General features: G+C 49.1%; 1 protein-coding gene across 1 annotated transcript in view; it reads left to right on the top strand.

The window, feature by feature from the left end:
* Positions 1-13,523, top strand: part of SLC24A3 (solute carrier family 24 member 3) — a 455,864-nt gene that overhangs the window by 415,758 nt on the left and 26,583 nt on the right. The window contains exons 10-12 of the mRNA XM_060122869.1: positions 2,173-2,306; positions 4,367-4,527; positions 5,288-5,552. Of these exons, the coding sequence (XP_059978852.1) occupies positions 2,173-2,306; positions 4,367-4,527; positions 5,288-5,552 (560 nt within the window). The remainder of the gene's footprint in view (positions 1-2,172; positions 2,307-4,366; positions 4,528-5,287; positions 5,553-13,523) is intronic.

Raw genomic sequence — 13,523 nt, 5'->3', positions numbered from 1 at the left:
CTGGCTTGACTGATGGCCAGGGCGGGCTGTAAGTCATCTGCTGCCATTCCACTCAATGTAGCACACAGTGAACAATCTCCCTACCCCAAACCGTGCCCAGTGTGGAAGCTGATGAGGTGTGTTTCTGCTGATGCCTCAGCTTCACCAACCTCCCAGCTGTTCAGACCGGCAGGATACAAATAGACCGGGGAAAGGCAACTACTGTGCTCGTGGAATTTTCTGCATAAATTCTAGTCCTAAGTTCTAAATTGAAATCTCTGCTCTTTAGCCATCCCGCTCCATAATCAGAGGCTTTAATCACTGGGTTTTATAAAATCTGATTTATAAAATTGCATGCTGCACAATAAAATAGCTTCAGGGTGCAAGCATAAAATTTAAAACATTCAATTAAAAATATAAAACAGAGCAGCAGCCGTTAAAAACAGCATGTATTAGAGCCATCAGCTGCCTCCTGGGTAGACGGCTTTAAAATAACTTTAAACGTTCTGTCTGAAGGTCATAAAGCAATTCCAGTTTGGCCCAACAGGTAGAAACCTTCCCGGAGCCTGAGGCATACCCGGCCTCAGCGAGGGTTGATTTCTGTACTGCTGTGTCACTTCCCTGGGGTTTGGTCCCCAGATGAGGCAGTGTGGTCTGGTGGTTAAGATCAAGTGCTTCCTGTGCAGCCCCGGCCATGGGACCTGGGCCAGGTGATTCCGTCATTTGGAATCTCAGTTTCTGCTTCTAAAAACAGAATGAACAGTGCTTCCTACCTGAAAGGGTGTTTGTAGGATGGAACATGATGGAAGAGTTAAGGAATTAACCAATATCTGCTTCCAAGAGAGCGCTTATAATACTACGATACATAGTAGTATTATCCTATTATCCAAATCCAAATAAACGTATAACACACAGTTGTTAACTTTTAAAGCAAACACCCAGGCGAGTCAGTATTTCTGTGGGGAAAGTGGATTCTGAGTCAAGGTGCCAGAAACACTACGTCTCCCCTAGAGCCCCATCAGGAGGGGAGAGAAAGAAAGTGGGGAGGTCTTTCCATTAAGAAGAATGTTGACCGTGCAAAGCAGTCGGCAGACTAGCGTGACACACCCCGCGTGCTTGCCAGGAGCCCTACAACCATCAGCTAGCTTCCTCCACCCACACCCCTAGCAGCTTCCCTCTCCCCACGTGACCTGAAGCCCCAGACATCATGTCAGTTCACCTACCCAAACGTCAGTGCGTGTCTCTTAAAGGACTCATTTTTCACCTAACCACCACGATCACAACTAAAAGAACGCTAATTCTTTGATACGAGTAAGTATCCAGTCAGTGTTCAAATTGTCAATGGTCTCAGAAATATCATTTTTATAGTTTTATTTTCATCTCATAAATGTCATAAATATTTTAAAAACCAGTGAGTTTCCTAGGATTCCTCTATGGGAGTCTTCTAATACCAACGATAAAGGGACCGGGACATTTACCTACCAGAACATCCTAGGACCTTGACTAAGCTTCCTCCCTTCCAACACACGTGGAAGAAGCACTGCACAATGTTTTGATTGTTTTCCACTCAGTCGTTCTGGAGAATCATAGCCCAGAATTTTTTCATAAAGCCAAGGGCGCAGCAGACCTGGAATTATGGCACAACAGTGACAGACATTCGCAGGCTCCCAGCCTATGACCTCAGGAAACCAAAGGCAGGCAGAGACCTCGACAGCCAGCCCGCCTGTACACGTGGACCGTGATGCAGAGCCCGGGGTAGCAGCAGAGACGGACGTGACGCCTTGACCTTCCTCCACCAAGCATGCCCCTGACAGCAAAGGCCCTGGGGACGTGGCCCAGAGGAGGGAGACCTTGCCCATCCCTCTGAGTCTCACAACAGCCCTTCCACGCACGCACAGACCCCAAGTAAGGGAGCTCAATCCCAGAGGTCCCTCTGCTGACATGGAAGACTCTGCAGAGAAAGCAGTGTGTCCCTATGTATCTATGTGATGTTGGCTTTATTTTCACTTACCGTATATTCTCAAGTTGGGAAATGGGCAGGTTGTATATTCTGGGGGAAACAGGATGATAACATAATAACCTAATAACTTAAGGCACAGGGTCCCCCACAGGCATCCAGGCTCGGGGAGCTGGGAGCCGGGGAGGCAGGTACGGCCGTGCTGATGGGCTCTTCCCGCTTATGGCCGTGTCCAGATACAACGCCTGCATACACCAGTGCTTCGAGAGGAGGACCAAGGGTGCAGGAAACATGGTCAACGGCTTGGCCAACAACGCTGAAATCGACGACAGCAGCAACTGCGACGCCACCGTGGTGCTACTCAAGAGAGGTAACCCTGGGGGGCTGCGTCCCCCTCCAGGCCCCAGAGGGTGTGCCTGCCCCCAGGGAGGCCTCCCCCCCTCCCTCGCTGCATCGGGCAGGGAGCAGGTTCATCCTGCTGATGGGCAAACTCTGAAAGCCAGTGGAAGTTCTTGGACCAAACGTGCTGGGGGTGATATACGGAAAGTGGGGAGATGGTAAAGGAGAGGAGGCCATGGGTGTCAAGATGCTGACTCTGTCACATTCTAACTGAGTGACCGTGAAGCAAGTTACTTAACCTCTCTGAGCCTCAGTTTTCTCTTCTGCAAAATGAGGATAACTTTTTTAACAAGTTAAGGAGATAAAGTCTGCAGAATACTCCATTAATTATAGTTGTTATTAGCGTATTATTATATCCAAATTCACTTTCAGGCTACATTACCTCAGTTTCCGAGCTGCAAAATGACAGAGGAAATTACCCTTTTTTCCCCAAAGTAATGCTTACATTCAATAGATACTTATTAAGCAGTTGATACACAAAGCGATAATACAGTGCTCTCTAATCATTTTCTTTCTTCGAGGAACATGGAAAATTATCACTTATGTTTGCCTAGAATGCGTTACATTTTTCATTTAATTTCTTTTTAACTTTCCTCTTGAAATGTGTGGGTTTATTTCTTCGCAGTCCCATTTTGTTTGCTTTTCAGGCAAAACAAAAGAAATTAGAAAATCTATAGGTTATTTTCAAATACATATCTAAGTTTGAAATCTGTGGGTACTTATTAGAATTTGAAAATCAATTATTTGATATACTTTTCTCACTAAGTATATGCATGGTGAAAAAAAGGCTTACGAGTATTCAGTGCCATCCCACATAAGGATTTCACTTAGTTTCTTCTCTTCAGGGTAGTTCATAACCATGAAAGGAATACTCTTAGGGAACCAAAGAGCGCTACCTATTTTATTAGTCAGTGTTTCCAGAGATCATTTCGTGGTTTAGTGGCCTGGAGAACAGGAGTGAGGCCTTGGCCAGGTACCCATGAGCTGTGTGCTCGTATTGCAGCATCCACAGAGAGGGCCTTGGGCCACGACGGAAGTTATTTTCAGGCCTGCCAGCAGATCCTGACGCAAGATTTGCCCTAAGCCCCCTCTGGACTCGAGCCCAGCTCCCCACCCCTAGCCCCCGGGCAGCCCTGCTCACAGGCTGGGCCGCAGCAACGTGGGCATCCCCCCACCATGTCCTCCACCTGGACTAATGTCAATTCTGCAGCTTTTAACAGCTCAGAATGAGCACTGCTGACATTTGAAGGACATAAAGTGTTACTAAAGACTGTTGGGGTCTTTCCTATGCCCCAGATGTGAGCGGCAGGAAAAGAATCCTTTGAGGACAAAGGGGGATTCTCTTATGTTATCACTCATTCTCACCATGTTCGTGAAGGACTCTTAAATTGTTTCAGGTCATTTCAAAGAGGTATCGATGAGCCCCGTAGAAAGCAGATTTTAACTCTTCTTCAAATTTTGATCATGACAACCCTTCCAGGATGGTTGAATAGTTGGATGGATGGTTGGAAGGAAGGAGGAGGGAAGGGAGGAAGGAAGCGGGGGAGGGAGGGAGGGAGGCAGGGAGAGAGGGAGGAAGGACAGATGGGTAGGTGGGAGGATAGATGAATGGTTGGATGGGTAGATGAATGGATGGATGGCTGATTGGATGGATGGATGGATGGATGGATGGATGGATGGCTGATTGGATGGTGGATGGATAGATGAATGGTCGGATGGGTAGATGAATGGATGGATGGCTGATTGGATGGATGGATGGATGGATGGATGGATGGGTGATTGGATGGTGGATGGATAGATGATGAATGGTCGGATGGGTAGATGAATGGATGGATGGCTGATTGGATGGATGGATGGATGGATGGGTGATTGGATGGATGAAAAGGGAGGGAAGAAAGGAGGGAGGGAAGGAAGATAGGAGGAAAGAAGAGAGAGAGCAGGAAAGAAAGGAATGGAAGGAAGGTGAATGAATATCTCTTTCCTGCTCCTAGTATCAATGTTATTTTTATTTTATGTTTTTAATTTTCCCAGCCAATTTCCACCGCAAAGCGTCAGTGATCATGGTAGATGAGCTGCTGTCAGCCTACCCACACCAGCTTTCTTTCTCTGAGGCTGGTCTTCGAATCATGATCACCAGCCACTTTCCCCCCAAGACTCGACTCTCCATGGCCAGTCGCATGTTGATCAATGAGGTATCTGGGAAAGCACAGTCCATCTGCCGTGGACGGGGTGGGAAACTGGGAAGGGGAGAAAGTTTCCTGGTCTGAAGGTAGAAGCACCTACCTCCGTGTTTCGCACAATAATATCCCGCAGCCATTTCCCAACATCTTCGCTCTCTGGACCAGCTGTGCATCTTGGTCCTTGCCCTTCTCTCCACATGTCCAGAGACGTGGTCCAGCTCCCAGTTATACAGAAAAACTCTTCTATCCCTTCTACCTACCTTCTTCTTTTTATCTTCCATCTGAATAAAGCCCTCCGATGTGAATGCACAGTAGTTGCTAAATCAAGGTTACCCTAGTTTAAAGTAATGCAGAGTCTCTGACCTGAATGTTCCTGGGTGTTCCTTTCTCCAGAACGGCAGCCTCATTGACCCAGTAATCCAAACACACGTGTATGGCTTTCTCACATATGGACCGAGGAATTCCTACAATCCGGAGGAGAACGTTAACACCCCAGCACACAGGGAATCAAGAACCCTGATAGGAAAGCAGTGCCCATCTGAGACGTGGGGATTCTCCTCTGAAGGCATTTGCAAGTTCCAGTGGGTCAGAAAGATTAATCCTTCCTCCCAGAGTTGGTTATCACTTTGAGGAGTCCCTTAGAACTTCTCTGCAGAGCCTTCTGGAAGCACCTCCTTGCCAGATGACTGGGAAATATCCCAATAGCTGGTGTTCTGGGTGTGAGGACTTGCAGCCCCTCTGGCCGTATTAGAACATGCCTTTCTTTTTCCAGAGACAAAGACTGATAAACAGCAGGGCTTATGCCAATGGGGAATCCGAGGTGGCCATCAAAATCCCGATTAAGCACACGGTGGAGAACGGGATGGGGCCCAGCAGCGCCCTGGACAGAGGTGTGAACGGGACGCGGGGGGACGACGTTGTTGCTGAGGCTGGTAACGAGACGGAGAATGAGAACGAGGACAACGAGAACGACGAGAACGAGGGCGAGGAGGACGAAGAGGACGAGGAAGGGCCGTACACGCCGTTCGACCCCCCCTGTAAGAGGTCCCGCGTCTGGGCTGGGCTGGGCTGGGCTGGGCTGTGGGGTCTGGAGCTATTTTGAGGCTGCTGAGTTGATGCCCTTGACTTGGGTGACCTTTCTGATTTTAAATTCAAGGAAATATCTCTGTATGACGTAGAAGTATTTATGTTAATTTTTTTTTTTTTTTTCGGTACGCGGGCCTCTCACTGTTGCGGCCTCTCCCGTTGCGGAGCACAGGCTCCGGACGCGCAGGCTCAGCGGCCATGGCTCACGGGCCCAGCCGCTCCGCGGCATGTGGGATCTTCCCGGACCGGGGCACGAACCCGTGTCCCCTGCACCGGCAGGTGGACTCTCAACCGCTGCGCCACCAGGGAAGCCCTATGTTAATTTTTACAGCGGATAAGACTCTATTGTAGGGGGTCCAAAGATGACCAAGATGGGGACACTTGGTCATGGGCTGAAATGTGGGCATTTCGAGGAGGCTCTCCCTCAGCTGTTCCTCGGGGTCCCCTGGAGCTAAGGAGGAAAGCCCGTGACCCCGTTGGCCAGGCACATGTTGCTGGGGGGAGAAGGGCTTCACCCAACCCGTTGCAGTTGGTGGGAGGCTGTCCTGGCAAAGCCAGCCCTGGGGGCCCAGCAGCCCTCCCAGGCGGCCTTTGCTCTTTCCTCATCCCCATTCAGGCCCCACCTGTCCCAGGACCTGCTATTTCCAGGATGGGCACCACAGGGGATGCACACCTGGGTAGACAGTACCTAAATCACACCGCGGGGCTGGCCCAGGGAATCCCCCGGCTCCTTGCCGGTGGAGGCACAGGTGGAGGCTGGTAAAGCTGTCAGGACCCCGGCCACCAGGGCAGCGTCCTTCTCCCCCGACTGCTGCCTCCAGCAAAGACTTGGCTGTTCCCGCAGCCTTGTCCCCCAGCCCTACCCATTAGGGGAACGGGTGGACCAAACCCAAAGAATTCTGCTAGACCTTCCGGAAGTTTCTGGCTGTTTCAAGAAAGAGTGCAATGGTCCAATTCGCATTCATTGCCAAGTGTGTGAAGTTTAATTAGCCTGTGTGTCTTCTCTGAGGTGCTGGGGTGGATGGCGGCTGTAGGTTTTCAGGCGGGAGTGCTGGTTCCACGTGAAAGGCCGTTTAATGGTGAGGCGTGGGCACAGGGTATCAGAGTCGCATGTTACTTTTGGACGCAGGCTCCTTCTCTACCCCTCTTTGTGTCCAGGGACAGCAGGTAAAGCTCAGGGGGGCGCCGGGGCCCCCTCAGGGCTCCTGAGATCTCAACCTGGTCAAGGGCTGACCAAAACTAACTAGAAAATACCCACCCAGATTCCTAGACCCCAAACTCCAGAATCGCCCACCCAGAGTTAAATCATTACTTGTTAGTATCTTATCTTGCTAGAAAAAACTATCCTGGTTCTTTATCCATTTTGCCACCTTTGGTAACATTTCTTGGCAACCTTCCTATCGCCCAGGACAAACACATATTAAGGATGAAATGACCAGACCCCCCGCTCCTCCTTTGTAAGGCCTTGTGTTCATTTTCTACTGCTTTGTAACAAGTGAGAACAAGCCTCGCGGCTTAAACCTGTTGGTTTGCTCGGGTTCTGGGGGTCAGAAGTCCGGCGTGGCCCGGCTGGGTGTTCCGAGGCTCACAGGGCTGTGATGGAAGGGGGGTGGGCAGAGCTGTGGGCCTTCCTAGAGGCCCCGGCACACTCGGGTTCCTGGCAGGAGTGGGTTCCTGGTGGCTGCAGGGCTGAGTCTGTCTCCTCCTCGTGGCTGTCACCGGGGCTGCTCCCTGCCCCAAGGCCACCGTCTTCTGCTCCCGTGGCCCCTCGTCTAGCAAACCAGCACCGTGTGTTGTGTCTGGTCCTCCCCACACTCCCCACCCCTCTAGCCTCCCCTTCTGCTTCCGAGGGCTCCCGTGATGGGTCATGACCTGCCCGTCTGGAGGTCAGCTCTGCCCTAGAGCCTAGCACCGTTAGGGCTGGTGGTTCATCCTTCCCGCAGGCTGTGAAAACTGGGGCACAGACCTTGGGGGCCACACCTGGAGTTCCGCCTCCCCCAGCCCATGTTTCTAGAGTTCACCATCAGCAGCCCGCAACCAAGCTCCAGGAGCGCTTACTTGGCTAAAGTCTTACCCCGACGAAGGAAGCCATGAGGCCAGTTGACGAGGTTGTAAGTGGCTGGCGCTGTGCTGGCCCCGGAGCCCAGGAGCCCACGTGCACCCCTCCAGGAAAACATCAGAGCCACGTGTGTGAGAGCAGACAACCCTCATCACTCAGTGGGACAGAGGGGCCCCCTGTGGGTCACGTGTTCCCTGTTCCTCACCTGGACGAGGTACACCCCAGACCTAACTGTGAGGCTTCGGGGTATCTTGCACTTCTGCTCCCCACCCTTGCCCCTGGGATTAGCATGCAGATGTGGAGGCCCCAGGGCCTTCTCATGTTGGGAGACATGGCTGCAGGTGTGGGCTCAGGCACCCACCTCAGGCACCCTCTGTCCTTTGGAAGCACAGGTCTGCAAGGAGGAGGGATGTTGTGCGTGGTCCTGCCACCCCAGGGGTCTCGGCTTCACCCCAGGGCCCCGAGGTGCTAAGACCGGAAGTGGGATCCTGAGTCCCCCTACACCAGCCCTTCTCACCTGGGCATCCTTGACAAAGGGTGGGCTCTGATTCGGGAGGGCCGGGTGCGGCCCGAGATTCTGCGTGTCTAACAGGCCCTCTGGTGATGCCGATCTGCTGGTCCATGGGCCACCGCGGGTGGCGGGGGCTAGAGGCCCGCGGTCCCACCAGCCATCTTCACGGTTCCTCTGTGTCGCCGGGAAGCCTAGGTCAGGGCCTGGTTCTGCCTCTGAAGTGGAGGATGGGCTTGCCCGAGTGTGGCCCGCTGTCCTCCACCAGCTGCTGAGAAACCCCGTTCCCGGGCCTGGAACCTCCATTCGAGGCTGGGGGCTGAGTGTCCGGCCAGGCCTTCCCCTGGGCAGGGCCACTTCATCCCAGTGGTGAGTGGGTGGAGGCCCTCAGACCAGCAGAGGGCCCTTGAGGGTCCTCTCAGGCCAAGTTCCTTCGGCCTGAAAAAGGCCCCTCCACTGGGTGAGGATGTGTTTCCCTCCCACGGGAATCCTGCAGGGGCCTGGGTTCCCTGTGTTTCCGCCACCAGGGCTTGACTAGAGTGTGAATAATGAACAAGTAAGTAACTGTGTGGGAGTGTGTAAACAGACGCATATATAGGGCATGCATGTATACGTGTGTATGTGCATATATGTACTCTGTGCACATGTATGATTGAGTTAATGTGTGCATGTAACATGGTTTCTATATACTATATACATTTAATATAGTGTATATTAATACACGAATATTTACACATAGTTAACATTGTGTATTATATAATATATACACCTATATTAACACGTTTATGTGCATATAACATACATATAGGTTGCATACATGTATTTATTATATATACCTATGCATAGTATATGTATCTATATGTCTACATACATATAAATTGTACTTATATTCTTACCTCTTATGAGAAGAAAGCCTTCTTACTACTGACTGACAGAAAGAGAAACAGTTACGTGTGTATGGAGGTAAATACACTTCCCTGGAGCACAAACTGAAACAAAATACACCAAAATATTAGTATGTTTATCCTAGGTGAAATTATTTTTTGTTTTCTCTACACTTTCCATTTTAACACAATGTGCATTTTTATTGCCTATATAATTAGAACAAATGTATATACTTAGTTCTGGGTCCGCAATACTGAGCAATGACTTTTCCTCCGTCTGACAGTATTAAGCTTCCTAAAAAGCTTGGTCAGCACTATATAACTCAGTAGAGTCTCAACTGGTCTCAAAGCAGTGACCATTTCATAATACATAAAAATACTGAATTGCTATGTTGTGCATCTGCAACTAATGTCATATTGTATGTTAATTATAACTCAGTAAAATTAAAAATTAATAAAAGTTTTAAAATAAATTTTTAAAGGACTGTAACTTGGGAACAAGTTCTCTGCTTTTTAGGAAGAGTGATGCTCAACGGGGTGCTCTGTGCTCAGAGTCCTAAGCTCACGCCCTTGCTTCATCCCCTGACTTTATGGCTGATTTTGAAAACATCACGTAATCGCTGTAACATCAGGTTCAGGTGCAGCGAGTGGTGTTTTGTTAATTCGCTGCTGTGTCGTCAGCACCTGAAGCAGTGCTCGCACAGAGCGGTGTAGTGGGCGTTCACTAAATATTTGTTAAATTGATGAATAGACCTACCCACCACGAGCCGGAGAAGGCTGTATTTAGACCACATGACAATGGAACAAAAGATGGGAAATGTCCAGAAATACTGGCTGAAAGAAGAAGGGATACAGTTTTTACCCCTTTGTTCAGAAATAGAAATTTCGACAATCCTTACCTGAACGCTCCTGGTGCTCGAAATCACATAAAAAGCACATTTCTGCATCACTTGGTGTGTTTGAGGAGTTACATTTGTTATATTACATTTAAAGGCTCGTTGCAGATGATACTCTGAATTTCTGTTTTGTTGTTGTCAGAGTGGAGCTGTAAGTTAAAGAAAACATATCATTTTTAATGATAGTGAAAACCGTTTTCTAGATATAATGCCCTTCCAGTGTCAAGTCAGAATTTTTAAAGCAGCTGAGAGAAAAAAACTCAAAACTCACTGGTGTGAACTTACACTGCTTGCAACTTTCCCTCACCAATATCATGTGCTAAGCTCTCGCAGTCATAGTTCTGGCCTCATTTTCTTCTCTTTTTTATTTTCTGAAGAATGACAGAGCCAGGTTGAAGTCATTTCTCTCCCCATTCTTGTGTTTCTTTGTTACTTTGATTGGGTGTGTATTTTTTTTTTGCGGTACGCGGGCCTCTCACTGTTGCGGCCTCTCCCGTTGCGGAGCACAGGCTCCGGACGCGCAGGCTCAGCGGCCATGGCTCACGGGCCCAGCCGCTCCGCGGCATGTGGGATCTTCCCGGACCGGGGCACGAACCCGTGTCCCCTGCATCGGCAAGTGGACTCTCAACCACTGCACCACCAGGGAAGCCCTGGGTTTGTATTTTAAATGAACCAAGTGTGTGTGTGTGTGTGTGTCTCTCTCTCTCTCTTTCTCTCTCTCTCTCTCTCTCTCTCTCTCTCTCTCTCTCTGTGTCTCTGTCTATCTGTCTCTCCCTCCCCCTGGGAGGGCATCAGGAGGACTGGGTGGTCAGTGAGGGGATGCCGAGGGCCCCAGGTGCATCCATCCCTTATCACCACAGTGCAGACTTTAGGAATGTGTGGAATTCCAGGAAGCATTTGGGATCCAAGGATCTGGCTGTGTTCTGGATGGTGCAGCATTTGAAAGCCCCTCACAGAAAACTCCCAGACAGCCTGGTTGCTTTGTAATCCAGCCAGACACAGGCAGTGTTCTCATTGTTCACTCACCACCTCCAAACCTTAAATCTAAACAGATGCATAGCAGCTAATGGAGAGAGACTCCTCCTTTCTTACAAATATGTTCTCTTTGCTTTATTGCGCACCTGTAAGTGGGATGCCCTTAGATTCTCAAAAACAGATAGTTTCCTTTGGTCCATCTGATTAGATTGTTCATAGTTATGTCATTACTGTTGATACTAATACGTATGGAGCATGTGATGTGTGCCCTGCACTGTTCGTGGCATCAAAACAGAGTGATGAACAAGTTGGAGAAAACACTCGTTCTTATAGAGTTTATATTCTAGTTTGGGGGCAACTGAAAATAGTGAGGAAACAAATAAACCTGTTAATTTCAAATAGAAAACATTTGCTATGAAGCAGATAAATGCAGGTGATGGGAAAGCAAGGAGTGGGGTGGGAGGGGATCTCAGACTGGGTGATCTGAGGGGTCTGGTGACATTTGTGTTAGGAGGTCATCTGCTCAACAGGACAGACACAGCCACAAGCTCTATCCAGAGGGAACCACAGATGCAAAGTCCCTGAGGCAGAAGGAGGCTTTGGAGCCAGGGGAGTGTGTAAGCAGGGGGAGTGGCAGACAGGAGCCAAACCAGTCAATGATTTGCCTTGTGGGAAGATGTGGTTTTACTCTGAGGGCACTGGAAGCCAGTGGAAGGTTCTAGAACAGTTTGCTTTCTGAGACTCTGGCTGTCAGTGGCATGCAGATGGAGGTGGGGCAGGTGAGAGTGCTGGGAGTCCCCTTAGGAAGCCAGGTCTTCAGCCAGGTCATAGATGGAGGACCTGGTCCAGGGAGAGGCCATGGGGATAGGAGGATGCAGACGGATCGAGTTCCCTGCGCAGGTGGCCAGGGTTCAGGTGGGGAATTAAAGAATGGAGAGTCAGGAAAGATTCTGAGGGTTTTGAGTCCAGTAACGTGCAAACTTATGTTGCCCCAATCCCTATCCTAATGGTTCATTTAATTCTGCCAGCAACCCTCAAGCTCAGTGTTTCTGTGTCCACATTTTACAGATGAGGAAACTGAGGCTTAGGGAATTTAAGTAACTGAGGCACTAGACTGCGGCAGAACAGGGACTGGACCCAGCGCTGTCTGATGAGAAAGCCCCCATCTCCCCCTAGAGACCACCCTGCCGTCTAGGGAGACCAGGGGCCAAAAGTGGCGTTGTGTAACTTTACTCTGCAGTTTTCCTCTTAAATAGTTTTAGGAAACTGTTTGGAGACTGGTAAGAGATGTATGAATAAGTGCTGGATGCTAGCATAAAATTATAAAATAAATTGTAAAATTATAAAATAAATTTTATTCATACTATTCAAAATGTAATTTTAAAAATACCTCCTTAACTCTGGAGGGAATATAAAATGGAATAATCATTTTAGAAAACAGTTTAGTAGTTTCTTACAAAGTTAAATAAACACCCACCCTATGACTCAGCAATTCGACTCCTGGCTCTTTGCCCAAGAGAAATGGAAACACGCCCACAAAAAGACTCCTACAAGAAAGCTCCCCGCCTCTTTCCTTGTAATACCTGAAAACTGGCAACAACAGAAATCCCATCCACGAAGAATGGATAAACAAATTGTGGTGTATTCACAGGATGGGACACTACAGAGCAATTAGGAATGAATTACACATGAATGAAACTCAGAAAACATTATGTTGAATAAAAGAAGGTAGACACACAAAAAAATACAATATGATTTCATTTATTTGAAGCTGGAGAACAGGAAAAACTAATCTATGGTGGTAGAGGGGTGGGATGTTGACCAGAAGGATGCACACAGAGAACTTTCTGGAAGATGGAGATCTTGATATTTCTTTTTAGAGGTGAGTTAGCACTTAAGCAGGATGGTAATAATGGCCAAAGGAGAACTACTGTGTTTCTCAAATCTGAGGCTACAAGAACTTGTGGTAATGTTGTCACCAAAATAAGCATTTATGGGTGTCTCTGATACTCGGCCCTCAGGCAGCACTCAGAGATGGTAGGATCAGGTCATCACTGACAGATCCATCATCTTGTCCATGGCAGTAAGTAGTTAGAGCCAGGAAGCAATTATGGATTTGCAAATCCATAGCAGCTTGGGATGCAGACACTCAAGTGGTGTTTTGACAACCTTGAGAGCTTTCAGATGGTCTTTCAAGATTTCAGCAAGTTGACAGGATGTTGATCAATTCCACTAGGTGGCGCCGTGCCCGCTGACGCCTTAGAATCTGGGAAGATGTCGCTGCCTGTCCATGGGGAGAAGGACCCAGAGGCAGCTGGCGGTCTCTACCTCCCCTCCCCCACCTCCACCCCGACCCCTCACTCTCCCCCCACCCCGTTTGTATCCTGAGAATCCTCCTCATCCTTTTCCACCTGGCTCCAGTTGCCTGAGTAGCAGGTGGCAGTGGATAACTTTTTATTCCGCTTGGTTTTGTTGCTGGTGGAAAGCCATTGGAGTCTACCGGGAAAAGAGCAACATGGTCGGGCTTATTTCACAGGCCTTCCGTTAGGATGTAAATGTCCGGGGACAGCCGTGCAGAGGGTGGAGCAGAGACATGTAGC

Source organism: Lagenorhynchus albirostris, chromosome 15 (genome assembly GCF_949774975.1).
Source record: "Lagenorhynchus albirostris chromosome 15, mLagAlb1.1, whole genome shotgun sequence".
NCBI lineage: Eukaryota > Metazoa > Chordata > Mammalia > Artiodactyla > Delphinidae > Lagenorhynchus > Lagenorhynchus albirostris.
This window is presented reverse-complemented; position numbering and strand designations above follow the sequence as displayed.